This window comes from Patagioenas fasciata, chromosome 2 (genome assembly GCF_037038585.1).
Source record: "Patagioenas fasciata isolate bPatFas1 chromosome 2, bPatFas1.hap1, whole genome shotgun sequence".
Taxonomy (NCBI): domain Eukaryota; kingdom Metazoa; phylum Chordata; class Aves; order Columbiformes; family Columbidae; genus Patagioenas; species Patagioenas fasciata.
In genome coordinates this window covers 114,369,736-114,384,669 of record NC_092521.1, presented here as the reverse complement: position 1 = coordinate 114,384,669, position 14,934 = coordinate 114,369,736, and the positions used below count along the sequence as shown (strand labels likewise).

The following is a 14,934-nucleotide window of genomic DNA, read 5'->3' as shown; positions in this document are numbered from 1 at the left end:
CAGGCTGAGATTTGGTTTCTGAAAAAAAACACAGGAAATGGTGGAATCTATGGCTTTGGTTCACATTTCTCACTCTTAAAAAAAAAAAAAAAAGGGAAGATAAAGTATTGTTCAATATAGAAACATAAGAAACCAGGTGAGATTCAAACACTAAGGAGGACTGAAATCATAAACACTCTAAGGTGTAACAAACCCTGTTGCCATAAAATGTTAGCAGACATTTGACTTCAATCTTTATCCACAGAAATACATTTGCTTCTTTCCTTTTTTGCATGTTTATATTTCTAAAAAACTTGTAGAAACTAATGCTGTCCCCTCAGACTACAGCAAGTATAGCAGTCCCAATAGCCAGAAACCCAGCACCCCTCCAAGAAGTAAACAATAGCTAGAAGAGCAACTTCAGCCCATTCTTTGAAGCTGATAATCCAGAAAAGATTCAGAAGTTTCCACTTTTAAAGTGTTTCGGGGAATACTGGGAGATACACCACCTGAGAACCTGAGTGGCAAACCCCTGCAATACTGAGGAGACTGGCTATTCAGTCACCTGAAGCTACATACTATTGTAAAGAGGAACCAGAGACTAATAGAAAACCCAGCTTCAATACTGCTCACAGTATAGAGGTAGCCTACATCAGACACTGCAAAAGTCATTTATCCTCATATTGGAGAGAACAAGACCCGGTTAGTTTTTCCAAGTTCCCCATGGCCATTTATTAAACAGATAAATGCTGTGTTAATACAAGTCCTGGCTGTATCACTGACCTGTTACTGCTCCATGGCGTTAATGACTCCATTTGGTCTCTGCAGCCACTTGTAGCATCTTTAAGCCGTACTGTCGGAAACTTCCCTATCACATTGTTAACAAGAGGTGACCACAGATGGAATAAAAAATAGAAATAACTGATTTACTCTCTCCTTGTATACACTGTAGTTCCATTGCCTTACCCTTCCAGAACAGCACAGACATACAGGCTTCCAGTATCTACAGTCCAGGAGAGATGTAGTAGTTAGAATTTTAACATCCCTATTGGGTAATAGAATTTCTTGACACTACTCGCTTGCTGTGCTCATACAATTGAAGTGATCACACTGTACAACATGGTCTTTACATCAATGATGTAATATTGGTATCCCAGTAAAAGTTTTGTGCAGTTCAATGACTTGAAAGTCTTGTAATCCCAAAAAACAAATAAGAACCATGACTGTGTATACATGTATTAAACAAACCACAAATTTACAGACAGAGATATAATGCAATTATAGGTTAAAAAAAAAAAAAAAATCTGTATCCTCTAGTCAAACAAAAACAAAAACAAATTAAAAATAAATAAATCAGAATCCTCTATCAAGAGAGCTAGACAGTACAAACTTCCCTATGAACTCCTTTAGAAGTGATTCCATTTTTCCCTGTAAAGGCCACTTCTGAATGTGAGTTACTACTACTAGCAATTCCAGTAGATTGATATGGTGGTGGCAACCCCTGTTGCACAAACTTTGCTCAGGAGGAATTCACTGAGAACGCTTTTTCACTTCCCCAAAAAATGCCAACAGGCACCAGTGAGCATGAGAAGTTTATGGTCAAATATCTGCATCTGGGAACGGGCCTTCAAGAACTCACTCTCCCACTGTGAAACCTAAGAAGCCTAAAACCAGCACATCTGATGGAGGCTGGAAGAAGATAAAACAAAGTGCTCACTACATCATGTAAAAACAGTGAATATTGCAGTAGGTCAGCATGTTGCTTCCATAAGCAGAAGTGTCTTCTCAGCACGTATGTCAAAAAACCAGGCTGTTCAACAGAACAGAGGGAAGAGACTTCTACACCATTGAATCCAATCCTCTGCTACAAATAAGCAACTACAGCATGCAATCCCTTTAGTATTAGGTTAAGTGGAGACTGTAGACTAAGTGACTGGTATTTCTTACATAAAATGGAATAGGGGAGTATGGTGAATACTTCCCACTGAAGGAAGCAAGGTCTGTATCCCACACATGATGTAAAAAAGGAATAAAATTCTCTTCTCCCTTCCAGCCCTCCCTTTATTTCTCATGCACGGCTTTGAATGCCAGTCATAGTCTGGCCTGTAAGAGACAGGGAGAGGAAAAAAAAAAAAAAAAGAAGCAGTTAACTCTTCTAAATAAAAATCAACAGATTTGCAGCTAAGAAATAAATCAGGTCTGTACATTCTACTTTGCACGAGGAAATGGTTTTCCTGCAAATAAAAGCTGGAAGTTCTTAAAAACACATCATAACAAAATGACAGGAGAATAACGAGAAATAAGGTAAACTGTTGCCAGACTGGTATCTCAGACCTTCAAACCTGCTCAGTGATGGCTCATTCACTAACGTGTACCTGAATTAGAACAAATGCTGGGCTGAAATGGACCTCAAGAGAAATCTGTAATAAGATGAATCCTGATCTTTTTCAGTGACAAAAGAAAGATTGTCGAGCATATGATTGTATCATTTGATAAAGTTTAGTAGAAACCTCAGGTATTCTATACTTCCACCAATACTGGCAATTTTTCCTTCACACACACAAATGAAAAGAGTCTGTCATTCGCAGTGTTTGGGGTTTTTTTTATTGTTCTGCTTTAACTGTTCTGCTTTAACTAATATTAAAAAAAAATATTAGGACTTGACCATTGTTCTACAGACTTTCAAAGCATTTCAGAAGGGTATTTTTTTGGTGGTGCTGCAATCTTTTGATGTTTTTGCCCTGCTTTCAGTTGAGTTGCCTTATGGATACACTTGGCTTGCATAATGGTTACATCTTTACAAACAGTATTACTAGATCATTAATAACAATATAGAGTGCATGTATAAACATCAGTTTAATATGTGTTTATGTTGATAGGTTGGACTATGGAACAAGTAAGACAGACAAGTTATTTTCCCCCTTTGGTTCTAATTCAGTAACAAAACAAAAATGAACTTTGTTCCCAGTACTGCATGTTAATATTTACTTTAGGCAGGTGCTTTACTTAACTGTATTTCAAAATGATGCAAACTTCAAGTGGCTAAAAATAAAGTCCATTGAGTAAAAAGTTCTGACATGAGTAGGGCTAGAAGTTAGCCCCTGACATCTATCTCTGAAGTTGTATTGCTTCAAGCAAACTAAGGATTACATCTTTAGTTACACTTATTTCAAATTGTCATAAATGAAGACAAAAACACAAAGACTTTTACCCTAAGTTCTTAATAAGCTGAATTTTTCAGGGATGCTGACAAATCTCTAAGAGTTCAGCCTACTTTGAGGGCTGCCATCTTCCACAAAGGTCAAAACCTCACAAAGCCATGGTAACAATAAAGGGTCTATTTCAACACTGTATTAAAACCAGAGAGTGGTGAAGCCAAGTCCTTGACTGGAGGAACCAACACACTGAATTGCAAGACTACAGCTCCTTCAAAGGAAGTACTGTGTTCTTGTCACTTTTGAAAATTCAGTTTCTTAGAGAGACCAGGATGTTTTAATAACAATACCCAGATAGACTTTTTTTGTTTTCCCAAATACTCTGAAGTATACTATACAATGTACTTCTTTCAGGAGACTTGTTGTGGATCAATCTTTTAAATGTACCTTAAGTAAAATCCTAAACTCTCCCATGATTCAAAAGAGAGAGGGAGGCAAAAAAAAAGTGAAGATCATATTAACTTAATTCAGAGAAATGATGTAAAAGCTCCAGGGATTAAACAGATGCACGGATGTTTTCTCATAAAGTCCCAAAACAGATTTGTGCTAACAAGATTATATTTCATACCTTGGGATGTTTGAGAGTTGATTCTGCATGCCTCTATTGATGTAAGTGGTCTCCTTGACTTCAGTGGGCCTAAATGAATGAGCAACGATGACTCGTGAGCTCTAATATGTAAAATTGCCTTTACAGGGCATAATAAAATATGCCCAACCCTAATATATATTTAACAAGAGTCCTTGAGGATATTAAGATCAGAAAAACTGGTACAGCAACTGAACAGTAATAGGAATGAACCACAAAGGAGAAAAATTTGCAAGTAGGAATGCTGCAAGCAAAAAGATGGCTCACATGTTTTAAAAACACCACATCAACACAGAAAAATCATAACTTACACAAAGGGAGGGACAGCTGCTATTTAATAAGACTAAATAATTTCCATTCTCCATGCAGGAAACTTTGGAAAGTAATGTATATTTATCAAATAATTACAATCCTGAGATTATTCCTTCAGCATGAATGCTACATCGTGCCTCCGAAAGCACCTAAAAATGATTTAAAGAGTAGTTTGTTTTAAAAAATAACACCATCTCTCTTCCTACAATATTGCACAGCAACTTTCACCCATTTTTCATTTAAAAGTTTTTTGTTCTGCTGTACCAGGAAAAAAAACAAAACAACAAAAAAACCACACACACCAAAATAAACAAACAACAAACACACAAAAAAAGCCAAAAAACCAAACACACCACCTCTCCCAGTTTTCAGTGAGCAAAATGAAATTATTGTTAAAAAATAAACAAAAACAAAAACCCACAAAATACATATATTTCAGGAAGCAGATAAAGTCATCTAATGTACTAGCATTATCAGCATGAAAATAACTGCTGCATTTGTCTCAGTGGCTAGTGGCATTTGTAGAATGGATTCTGACTGAAGAATTCCAGAATATGTCTACCCATCTCAGTGGAGTTTGACTGGATGCACACCTTAATGAAAAAATCTAGTTCAGAATTGCTAAAATATCTTAAAATAATTAAAATTAATGCACATTATCAATAATACATAATATTTTAATGAAAATACATTGTTTCTAACTCCCACTGCAAGCTTGAAGCATACAACATCATTTCTGTGGAGCTCAGCTGTTCTGGGAAGTCTTGGATACCAAAGAGGCAAAAAAAAAATACCCAGGTGAGGTAAAGGGTATTTTTAAATGCTGTTATACCTCCCAAAGGAATGGGTTTATGTTGTACTTCCACCTTACAGGCTATACAGGCACTATGCATTTAAATCTACCAACGACTGAAGTAAAATCTAGCAACAAGATCTTGAACATTTGGATTTCATCTGGAACTTACATCATTTCTGTCACCTCATGGTGTACATGTTCTAAGAGAATTGAGGTACTACAGCAAATGAGTTGACATCACTCTGTAAGCTCACTAAAACGAAGAGACAGAACATGAGATGAGAAGCACGGGTATAATTTATGAGGGTTTTGGCATTAAATGTACATTTCTCCAAAACTGGCTAGACTATTGCATGCTTAGGAATGATGGAATGCTGCCTTCTCTGAAGCTGGCATAGATGATTTCAGTTATTATGAAGGCCAGATGGTCTTCATTGCTTTTCATCAGCTATGTGGTTGGCCAGAACTTCCTCAAGGCTTCAAACGCTTTCTGTGACTGGCTCAAACCATGCCAACAGAGATAGGTTTGGGATACTGGTTTTAAGGTTTTGGTTCTTGCTTCCGTGGTCACAGAAAGATACTAATGGATTCTGCTGATCTGCTTGGAAACTGAAATTCTGAAGGCAGCAGGAGATGTTCCAAGAAAGCCTGATTTTTGTAAGGATTGTGATCTGGTAGTCATAATTATGACTAAAAATTCAGTGCAATGTTCTGAGTAAAGTGTTACTTCAGAACTGGCTACATGAAGGTTCACAAGTCATGAGAACAAACAAATTTGCTGAAATCCAGCCTGTAAGCATAATATCAAGGCCTTCAGGCAAATTTTGCACTCTTGTTGACTTCCATTTAACGGTACTCCAGTGACTACCTTTAGAGCATCAGTCCAAGCAGTCTCCTTTCTTTCTCATTGTAAAATGAGGTGAGGAGAGAGGTAATTTTACCTATTTTTTTTTTTAGCTTTCTGTTGGATGATGTCTGTAGGGTATTTCAAGTCGAAGAATAGAGAAAATAAGTTGTATTTAAAATGATCCTAGTAGATTTTCTACTAAATACCATGACCATTGTTGAATAGACTGATGAATCATGCCTTCTACTGATCACTTGTCTTCTATCCACTCATGAAAACTTTCAACTTTAGCAGGTTTTTGAAGATGATCTTTTTTGCATATTTTCATACAGAACAGCATACACATTTGTTTGTATTATAACAGACACAGTTTCAAGCCAGAAAGTTTTAGCTTTCTTACACCAGTATAGAAATGTAATGAGTTGGTAAGAATTATTTTCATGTGAGAAATAAACCTGTGACAGAGTACTCCAGTTGGATTGTTTTCATTATGAAAACAGGAAGGCCTGTAGAGAAATATGTATTAAAATAATGAGTTTATAAATTGATAGTGATTGCTATATGTCCCTTGATAGTATTTGACTCAAATGAAGTTGTTAAAACAAAAAAAAGCAACTTTCACATACAGCCATACAAATGCTGCTAGTTACTTCTGAAACTCCTGTCTAGCCCCTCTGAATTGAACTTGTTTACACTTCAAGGACTTTACCAGACTGAAGACATGAGTAAATGCAACAATTTCACAGGATTCACTACATTTATTATTTATTTGGATTTCTTTGACTGCCTTCCCAGAGACATATGCCTAACTCAGGCTGTGAAGGATGGCAGACTTTCTCAAATTAAAACAACATCAGAGTTTAAATGTTTTTGCATATTTTCTCAAGCCAAAAGAACTGACTTCCCTTCAAAGATGGAGTTCTTTTTGTTATTAGCAAAGTTTCAATTATGCCTAAAGACTTGCCTCTTTGGCACTGAATTTTCATATCCTGTTTGGTTGTGTTGTTTTTTTTTTTGTTGGTTTATTTTTTGTTATTATTTTTTTAAAGTACTACAAGATGTTCATAGGAAGGACACTCAGCAAATGGGAATGCCTTGAGAGCAGAGTACGAGACACTTGCTATATGCACACAGTCTCTATAAAATGGACTCCGTATGCTAATTCACATTCAAATAATCACCAGCGCATATTCTGATAACATTAATGCAGACAAACATTACTGCTAGCAAAAGTTACCGATCATACTATAAATAGCTATTCCAATGTGTAGCTATTTCTCAGCTGTAAAATCCTTAATCCTCCCAGATGGATTGCGGGGGGAGGGGGCAGGAGTGGGAAAAAGGGGAGGGGAAGAGGAAATGAAGGGGAAATGGAGTATTTCTGAAGAATCCAGCTCCACAAAGTCATAAACAGAGAAGATAAAAGTGTTTAATTCAACGCAGAGACAACTTTTTCAAGTGGAGAAGGGGGAAGAAAAAATTTAAAAAAAAAGCATCCTGGCAAGAACCAAGTCCCTAGTGCTTCAATTTCTCCCCAGAGAATAACCATCAGATCCTGAGCTACTTCTTACGAGCACAATTTCCTCATTGTTAGCAGCTGTTCATTGGTCAGCATTGCACAACTGGCCAGGTGCGTTACAAAGGGAATGAAGGAGGAGAGGGGGTTCCATTCTTCTAAACCATCAGATGGACTCCTAGCGCTCTCCAATACAGCAGTTACTGGCCCACGTCCTAGGCTACATCTGAGTTTTACTGAACGCAAATAAATAGTGGAGGGAAAAGGACACCCACAGTCCTGGACAAAGTCAGAAGCCATCTTCAGGTATGTGGACTTTTTTCTGCCCCCAGTTCCCAAAAGCTGAGGACTACAAGATGAAAGTTTCGGGTTTTTTCCCTCTTAGACTCCTGAGAATTCCCAGGAAGGCCTCAGGGACTGGGCCAGCCCTTCACCAGCTGCTTCGGGGGCAACTGGCCTATCATGTTTACATCATACACCGTGGCTGCTTATATTAAAATGGACAAATAGAAGTTATTCTAAGACTTGTCTATTGCCAATTTATATTTTCATCTTTTCCATGCACTACTTATAAGCACTCTTGGTGCAACGAGTATTTATTTTCAGCAGTTTTTCCATCTCAGTTCAAAAACTGCAATTAGCTTTGCACTGCTATTGTTGCATACTATTAAGTGGATGATTCCACCATGACCTCATACAGAAATAATCAATAGATCTAACTTCAGATATGTCTATAGTAATTAGAACTACTGAAATATTTCAACTTAAAAAAATATTTTATCAACAGTCTATCAGTCTTGATGTCCTGTCTGAAAAGTATCAGGCAAAAACATGACTAGCACCCAAGAAAAGAATTATAACAATGATGGAGATACTAATGGTGTGCATAAACACGCACATCTTAAATCTAACTTTTACATAATGATTGAAGTTCTAAAACAGGTCTCTCTTTAATTTGAAAACTAGCTGATCTTTAACATTATAAATACCATAAAACAGGAAAGATACAAAAATCAATCAGACTGAAACAGAGAACAGTTTCAAGGAAGAGTCTGCAAAACAAATTATGTTTCCAAAGGTCTAGGACCTAACATTATAAACCTTAACACTGATAAAACCAGAGCCTGCAAAACCTATTTTAACCCTTTCTTTGACAGAGAATAATGTATCCTGCAGGATCATTTGTGCAAGTAGCAATACAAATGTATATCAAAACTCAGTTAATTGTTTTTTGAACTGTATACAATCTGCACAGTCATGCTATTTCATACCTAGAACACTAAGTGCTAAATAAAGCAGTGAGAGAATGAACCAAAACATTGAGTCCCACTTGCCGTACATGCTGTCCCGTGCGTGTCTTGCTGATATTTAACTACATGGATTCAGATGATAAAGTCATGATAAGTTGAGATCACACATATAAAGTTTTAGATTGGCTTTATTGCTTTGATCACTGTGAAAAATAGAGAAGCATAGAGATAGCTACAGACTATCGTATAGCAATGGAAAGCAAAAGTTTCAGATAAAATCTATCCTTATAACCATATAAAAGCTACCATATTTTTCTATTTCACCTGCCAAATCAAGTGCAAAAATGGTACCTAAAGAATATCTAAACAAAGTTCTAATCCCCCGCCCCCAAAGAAAGGGAAGTTGGAAAGATTTTATTTTTACCATACATTCTAACTTCAAATTATTTTTGTCTATGACTTCAAATAGTTTTCTCTTGCTGAATTTTCATCAGTTGTGTTCTATTTCTGATTGTTTTCTTATATTCTTGTACACATATTTAAACTATATTTTTCTTCTGCTTTAACTGAATGTTTCATGTTGCTCCCCCTATTTCAGAAATCCCAAATAAGGCTGCAATTGTGATGGGAACAAATAAACATATGTTAACAGCAACCAATTTGTGCTTCTAAAAAGTAGCTAACTATCTAACAGCTATTCCCTTGCAAAGGACTAAAACTGAGTAGGTTCACTATTACACTGTTGACTCAAAAGGGGCCATATTTGTCACCAAGTACAACACAATCACAAGAAATAATTTGGCCCGTTGCCTTTAACATCATTTAAATGTTTGACTGAGGTTTTCCTATTTGAACACCTAAACAAGCACCTTAATTTAATATCTCAATTCATGTTTGTATCGCCTCATAGGTTCTTCTGGATAAAGCAGACAAATCAAAACACCTGTGTTAGCATGAGCTAAAAACTGTAAAATTACAGAAGTTTTTGAAGTCCAATGATAAAAGTCATTCAATCTAATGTTAGATCTTTGGCTCTAAAAATCTTCTACCTCAAGACATAAAGAATTTTACATTTACTATACTATACTCTATACAAATTTAAATTAGGTCCATCAAGTCTTTCCTTTCAGAGCACGAAATTAGTAGAGAGATTTATTTTATCTGAGCATGACCTATTTCACCCACTGGCCAAGGTGACTACATCCAGCCTCCTGGGACTGGACAGTGACTAAACACTCCCCTCGAAGTCTAGATTTCTCTAGAGATTTTACAGTTGACACCTTTCCCTTCCAGTAGGATTAGCAGGATGTTGTCGCTCAGCTGCTCTGGTTCTTGATATGAGCGCCTCATTTTTCTGAGTTCATAAATATTTCTGTCAAGTTCCACTCACTCTGGGCTCTCAGGTGGCTATGGAAAAATGCAGCAAGCAATCAAAGACTACCAGCTTAGGAAAGGAATGTGCATTAAACATTGACACGTCTCGTCAACACTGTTCAGAGCCACAGGTGACTAAAAGGAAGGAACAGTCCTCTATTCCCATTCAAGGATCTGTTGCTTCTCTGGATGAACTCATCAGAGAAACCATTAAAGGACTAAGTGCTGGATTGTGTTGATTTTTCATAAAAGGCACCATCCCAGAACAAATGTTTTAATACAACATAAAATAAAACAAAATCCACAGTACAAGTTTGATATGGAGCTATTGGAGACAATCCAGCAAAGGAGAAGAGGCTGAGTGCTGCAACCTCTTAGCCTGGAGTTAAGAAGTCTCAGGGAAAGTTTTATCAATTTGTATAAATACCTAGAAGGGAAGATGTAAACAACAGGGAACCAGGCTCTTTTCAGTGGTGCCCAGTGACAGGACAAAGAGGCCATAGGCACAAACAGGAGATGCTGTTTGAACATCAGGAAACACTTTCTTTAATGTCAGCTAACTGAGCATTGGAACAGTTTGTGGAATCTCCCATCTTGGATGGAGATATTCAAAAGCCAGCTGGACACTGTTCTGGGAAACTGGCTCTAGGTGACCCTGAGGATGGGGGTTGAATCAGATGACCTCAAGAGTTCTCTTCCAACCTCAACCCTTCTGTGATTCTATAACAAAACTCAAGGTAACACTCTCAAAAGCAGGTTACAACACAAAACGAAATCGAATGGAATTCAAAAAACAAAGTAAGTTCATACTTCTGATATAGATACAACCTTTGCCATGGCACAGGTTTCTTGATACTAGTGTCATATACAGTCCCCTTTGCAGACTTTGAGAAAGGAAGCCTAGGTTTGTAAGAGGAAGAATGAATAAAGTAGAGATTTTTATTGTCCTTATTTCCCTCTTAGATCATCAGATAAAATCTAGTTCATATACAAAATGTTTTTAAATCACTGTCTTAGTGGCTGTCCTGTTATATGCAATGAGTGTGGCTTTAGTAATAATACATTAACACATGTTCCATCCTGCACAGGAACCAGTTATAGAACTTTTTAATAGAGTTCTAATGCTTCTCACAATTTAAATACAATACAACCTCCATCCTGTACTTTCCATGGTGTTTCCAATGAAAACAAGTTGTGACACCACATTACTCTTTATCTAAGTGGAATACAAATGCAAGGAAGGCAAATGTTGAATATGAGAAAGCTAATACCAGCCAGTTATTGTCTTGATCCTGAATATATGCAAGAAGTAATGATAAATGGAGGATCCTTGAAACACCATTTAAAGTCTGAACAGGTTCAAAAACATTTAATCTGTACTAGAGGAATCTTTAAAACAGGATGTTACACTTAAGGTATAATGTAATGTGTTTGTCTTTCATGGAGCGATTAATCACTGCATGGAGGAGTTAAGACCCAATCAAAACGGAAAGGTGTTTATTGCTGCAGCTGGTCATTAAATTATTTCTATAGAGCTTAAACACTGGATTTTATTGTTTTTATTACAGATCCACTCCTATAAAAAAAATACATTTAAACTTCCCTTTTTAGATTTCGCGGTTTAGTTTCTTGTGCTTCTGTTAACCAAACATTTCTAGTGAAACACAAATATGTTTCCCCACCCAAAGAAAGGGTATGCTATTCTGTTATCAGTGGAATTATGACTGATGATAGGAACTAGAACTACAAAAAACCATCTCACCTTGAAGTCCAACACATGAACCTTGTATGTATGGAAAAAAATATGAACGATGGCAGTAACACAAAATAATCATAAAGTAAGGTTATTTTTCCTTGAGTGGGAATTCCTTTCATTCAACATAGGTAGTTGATTAAAAAATAACAATATTTCTTGATTTATGGAGGTACTTTAGAAATATTCAGTACTCTCAAGATACTGACTTGTATGTGCAATCCCTTTAACAAAGCATTTGTCATTTTTGATGGGCACTTTAGCTGATAGGGAAGGAATGAAAGAAACTTCTACATTTAACCCTTCAAAGGATAACACTAGAGGAAACATGGCTGGTGAAATATCCAAGGGACACCCGTCCTATTCACTGCATATCAAAAGATTTGTTACCTTGTTTACGTCAGTGAGATATTTTTAGGAGATGCAGGTGCTTCATGGAATTACGTATTTATACCTTGACGACAAGTGGATGCTCCTGTCTTTGGTCTGAAGTAAAAGCTATCGACTTCCTTAAGAGAAAATATTAATCTCAAATTTTATAACCCTTAGAGTGACTGCCACGATGAATGTCATAGCAAATAAAGCTACAGCATGAGTTTGGTGACATTTTAGAGAAGCCAATCCATAACTGCAATATCTTCTAAAGAAAATGAATGGGCCACTAATGTTTTAAAAAATACTGAATATAAACAAATTGTATTAAAAACACTAACTGTTTAAATAGCAGAGCCGACACTTTCTGGCAATTGGGTGCCGACAAAATTACATTTTGTGGAACGAGTCAGAAATACTGAGGCAACAGCTGGCAACCGTCTCCTGAAGCAGAACTCCCATGACATGTGTGCAAGAATTTTACTAGCCAGAAATCCTACAGTTTAACTATGTGGCTGCAAACAAATCAATAGCAGAACATGGACACATCCTCTAAGAAGGAGCAAACACTATCAAGATTTACACAGGATGGTTTCAATGTCCTACGTGCTTCCACTTAGCATATCAATCAAGAGGAATGAATTCCTGATAAATTCATTTGTAATTACTTCAATGCTTTTACTACAGTATTAAACCCTTAATTTCTTTCCTTGAAATCTGAATGTAATTTGTTTGCACTGTTGCAGTTAGAATTTAGAAAAATGATTGTTGAGTATAAAACCTGTAGAAATAGCTTTTTTTACCCAGATTCTTACACAGTTCTTCAGGGTAGGAAACACACAAATCAGAAGATACCAAACAAGTATTGTTCATGATCTTAGATTTTAAGGAAAAAATACTTATTGTCAGGCCATCAAATTTCAGGGCGGAAGTGGACAGCAATCTAACATAAGGAAAAGAAAAATCAACAGTCTACTCTGTGTTGCAAAAAAGCATAACTTTAACCTTTTGGAAACATTCTTTGCAGTATGAGGAGAAAGTTATACATTGGACATCATATTGCTTATGGGAAAAATAGAGTGGATTAAGCCACACCTGGCTGAAGAGGGAAAAATTGTATTTGAAATGTCTGCAGAGCTCATTACTACCTTGATACCAAATGATTCAAAGCTATCTTTGGCTTTAACTCAAGCTGTTGTCCTAAGTATGGCAACACAACGACAATTCAAAAAGCTCCACAGATGTATACTAGAAAATGATAGCGTTTCATTAATTACCAAAGTAAAAACTTGCGAAATAAGCACTTAGATATTAGTGCCTTTTGAAAAATGAAAAGGACTGTTAAAACCAGATGTGAAATAGACTACAGCAGCCATTCATTATCTTTACATTTGCAACCCACAAAATAGTTTGTTCATTTGTCCATGGAATGCTGTAAAACTGCATTCAGTTTGACTCAAAGTTCTTTGTTGATCTAAAATAAACCAATAAAGAAGCATAGAATTTACAATAGGTAAAGTCTCCCAAGCTAAGTCAAATCAAGCATAACCTAGGCCAAGACTTTGGTCAGCTTTCTAGTAAGATATTAATGAATTGATAATAGATGCCTCTGCACAATACATATAAACCCACACAGCTACCTGGAACTTCCGCTCACTGTAAAACGTAATAGAAGTTTTACAATATTAATCAGTGGCACTGCTTTCTTCCTCATCTTTTGCTTGTAAGAACTGTATTCGAAGTTTGAGATCTTTTTGTCCCATAGTACAGCTCAGGGTAATGTAATGTGTGTGTTCACATGTTGTGCTCAGTCTAGTTGTCCATCAGATGAAGAGTGCAGACGGTGAAAACACGTGACTGCCACAGACCTGGAAAATGAAAATTTTACAACCCAAGACCTTACTTTCTACCACAAAATCCATAGCTGACAAAAAGGGCAGCTCTTTGGCCTCTTGGCATAGCCATAGGGACAAGACAGACCAGAGAAATTATGCCCTAAGTCTTTTAAGCTGACTTACCTTCTGCTAACTTCTTCATTACATTCTTTACCTTGAAAAGCACACAGACAACTTCAAAACCACTTTTTCTAGTTCGTTTCTTCACACTAAGCGTACCTCTGATTTTAACAGACAGAATTATTCAAAACCAAAAAAATGAACCCAGAGTTGACTAAATTGTTTTTGTAAATTATCTCTAGAGTTGTATTTTGAGACAGAAAAAATGCTGTTAAGTTCCCCTTGTACCAAAATTTCCTTTTAATGTAAAGGATTTCTATATTTTCATTTATTTATTCCTATATTTGGGAAGAAAAATAGGACTTAAACCTACTTAAGTCTACTGTGTGCTAAAGGTAAGCTACACAATATACTGGTAGGAAGATCAGCATGTCTCTAAGCCCATTCTCCTGTATCTCTAAGGTCTTCCATACACACTTGTAGCCCATTTGGCTTCCCAGAATCACATGAAAGATCCTTCTACAGTCAGAAAATACTGCCGTGAATCACAATGAATTTATTTCAATCATCTAATACCTGAAGAGGTATTAGCTAACCTAGGTCTAGCAACAGCTGCTAAATCTAGGAAGAATATTTGGGGATTTGTCCCATGCCATCTGTTTGAGACCCTGAAGAGAGTCGATTTGTTTTTGATATATCAATATTCTTGAAACCTCATCATTAATATATCCCTCTCAGCTTTTGTTGTTTGAATCTGTGTTCGTTTTGAGTGTGATGGGGCATAACAAAGAAAATACTGCCATTTTCCTCAATATAGGGCCTAAACCAAACAACTCTATAGATTTTCTTCCTGGAAAAGAAATTTTCATGGGAAAATGCACACACATATATTTCTTTCGTTCAATATATGAAATTGCACAATTTTTGTGTTTCCCTATGAAAAAATGAGTTAAACAATAGTATGACATTTCATCTAGAT

At 36.4% G+C, this 14,934-nt stretch overlaps 1 protein-coding gene across 9 annotated transcripts in view; it reads right to left on the bottom strand.

Moving 5' to 3' along the window:
* The window catches only part of SUGCT (succinyl-CoA:glutarate-CoA transferase), a 351,481-nt gene that overhangs the window by 151,296 nt on the left and 185,251 nt on the right, over positions 1-14,934 (bottom strand). Inside the window, exon 12 of one of the 9 annotated variants that reach the window (XM_071804766.1) lies at positions 3,763-3,831. The exons of 7 other annotated variants lie outside the window; for them this stretch is intronic. In XM_071804766.1, coding sequence (XP_071660867.1) covers positions 3,763-3,831 — 69 coding nt within the window. Of the gene's footprint in view, positions 1-3,762; positions 3,832-14,934 lie in introns of those variants that run through there. One more of the 9 variants, XM_071804765.1, reaches the window with a different exon arrangement.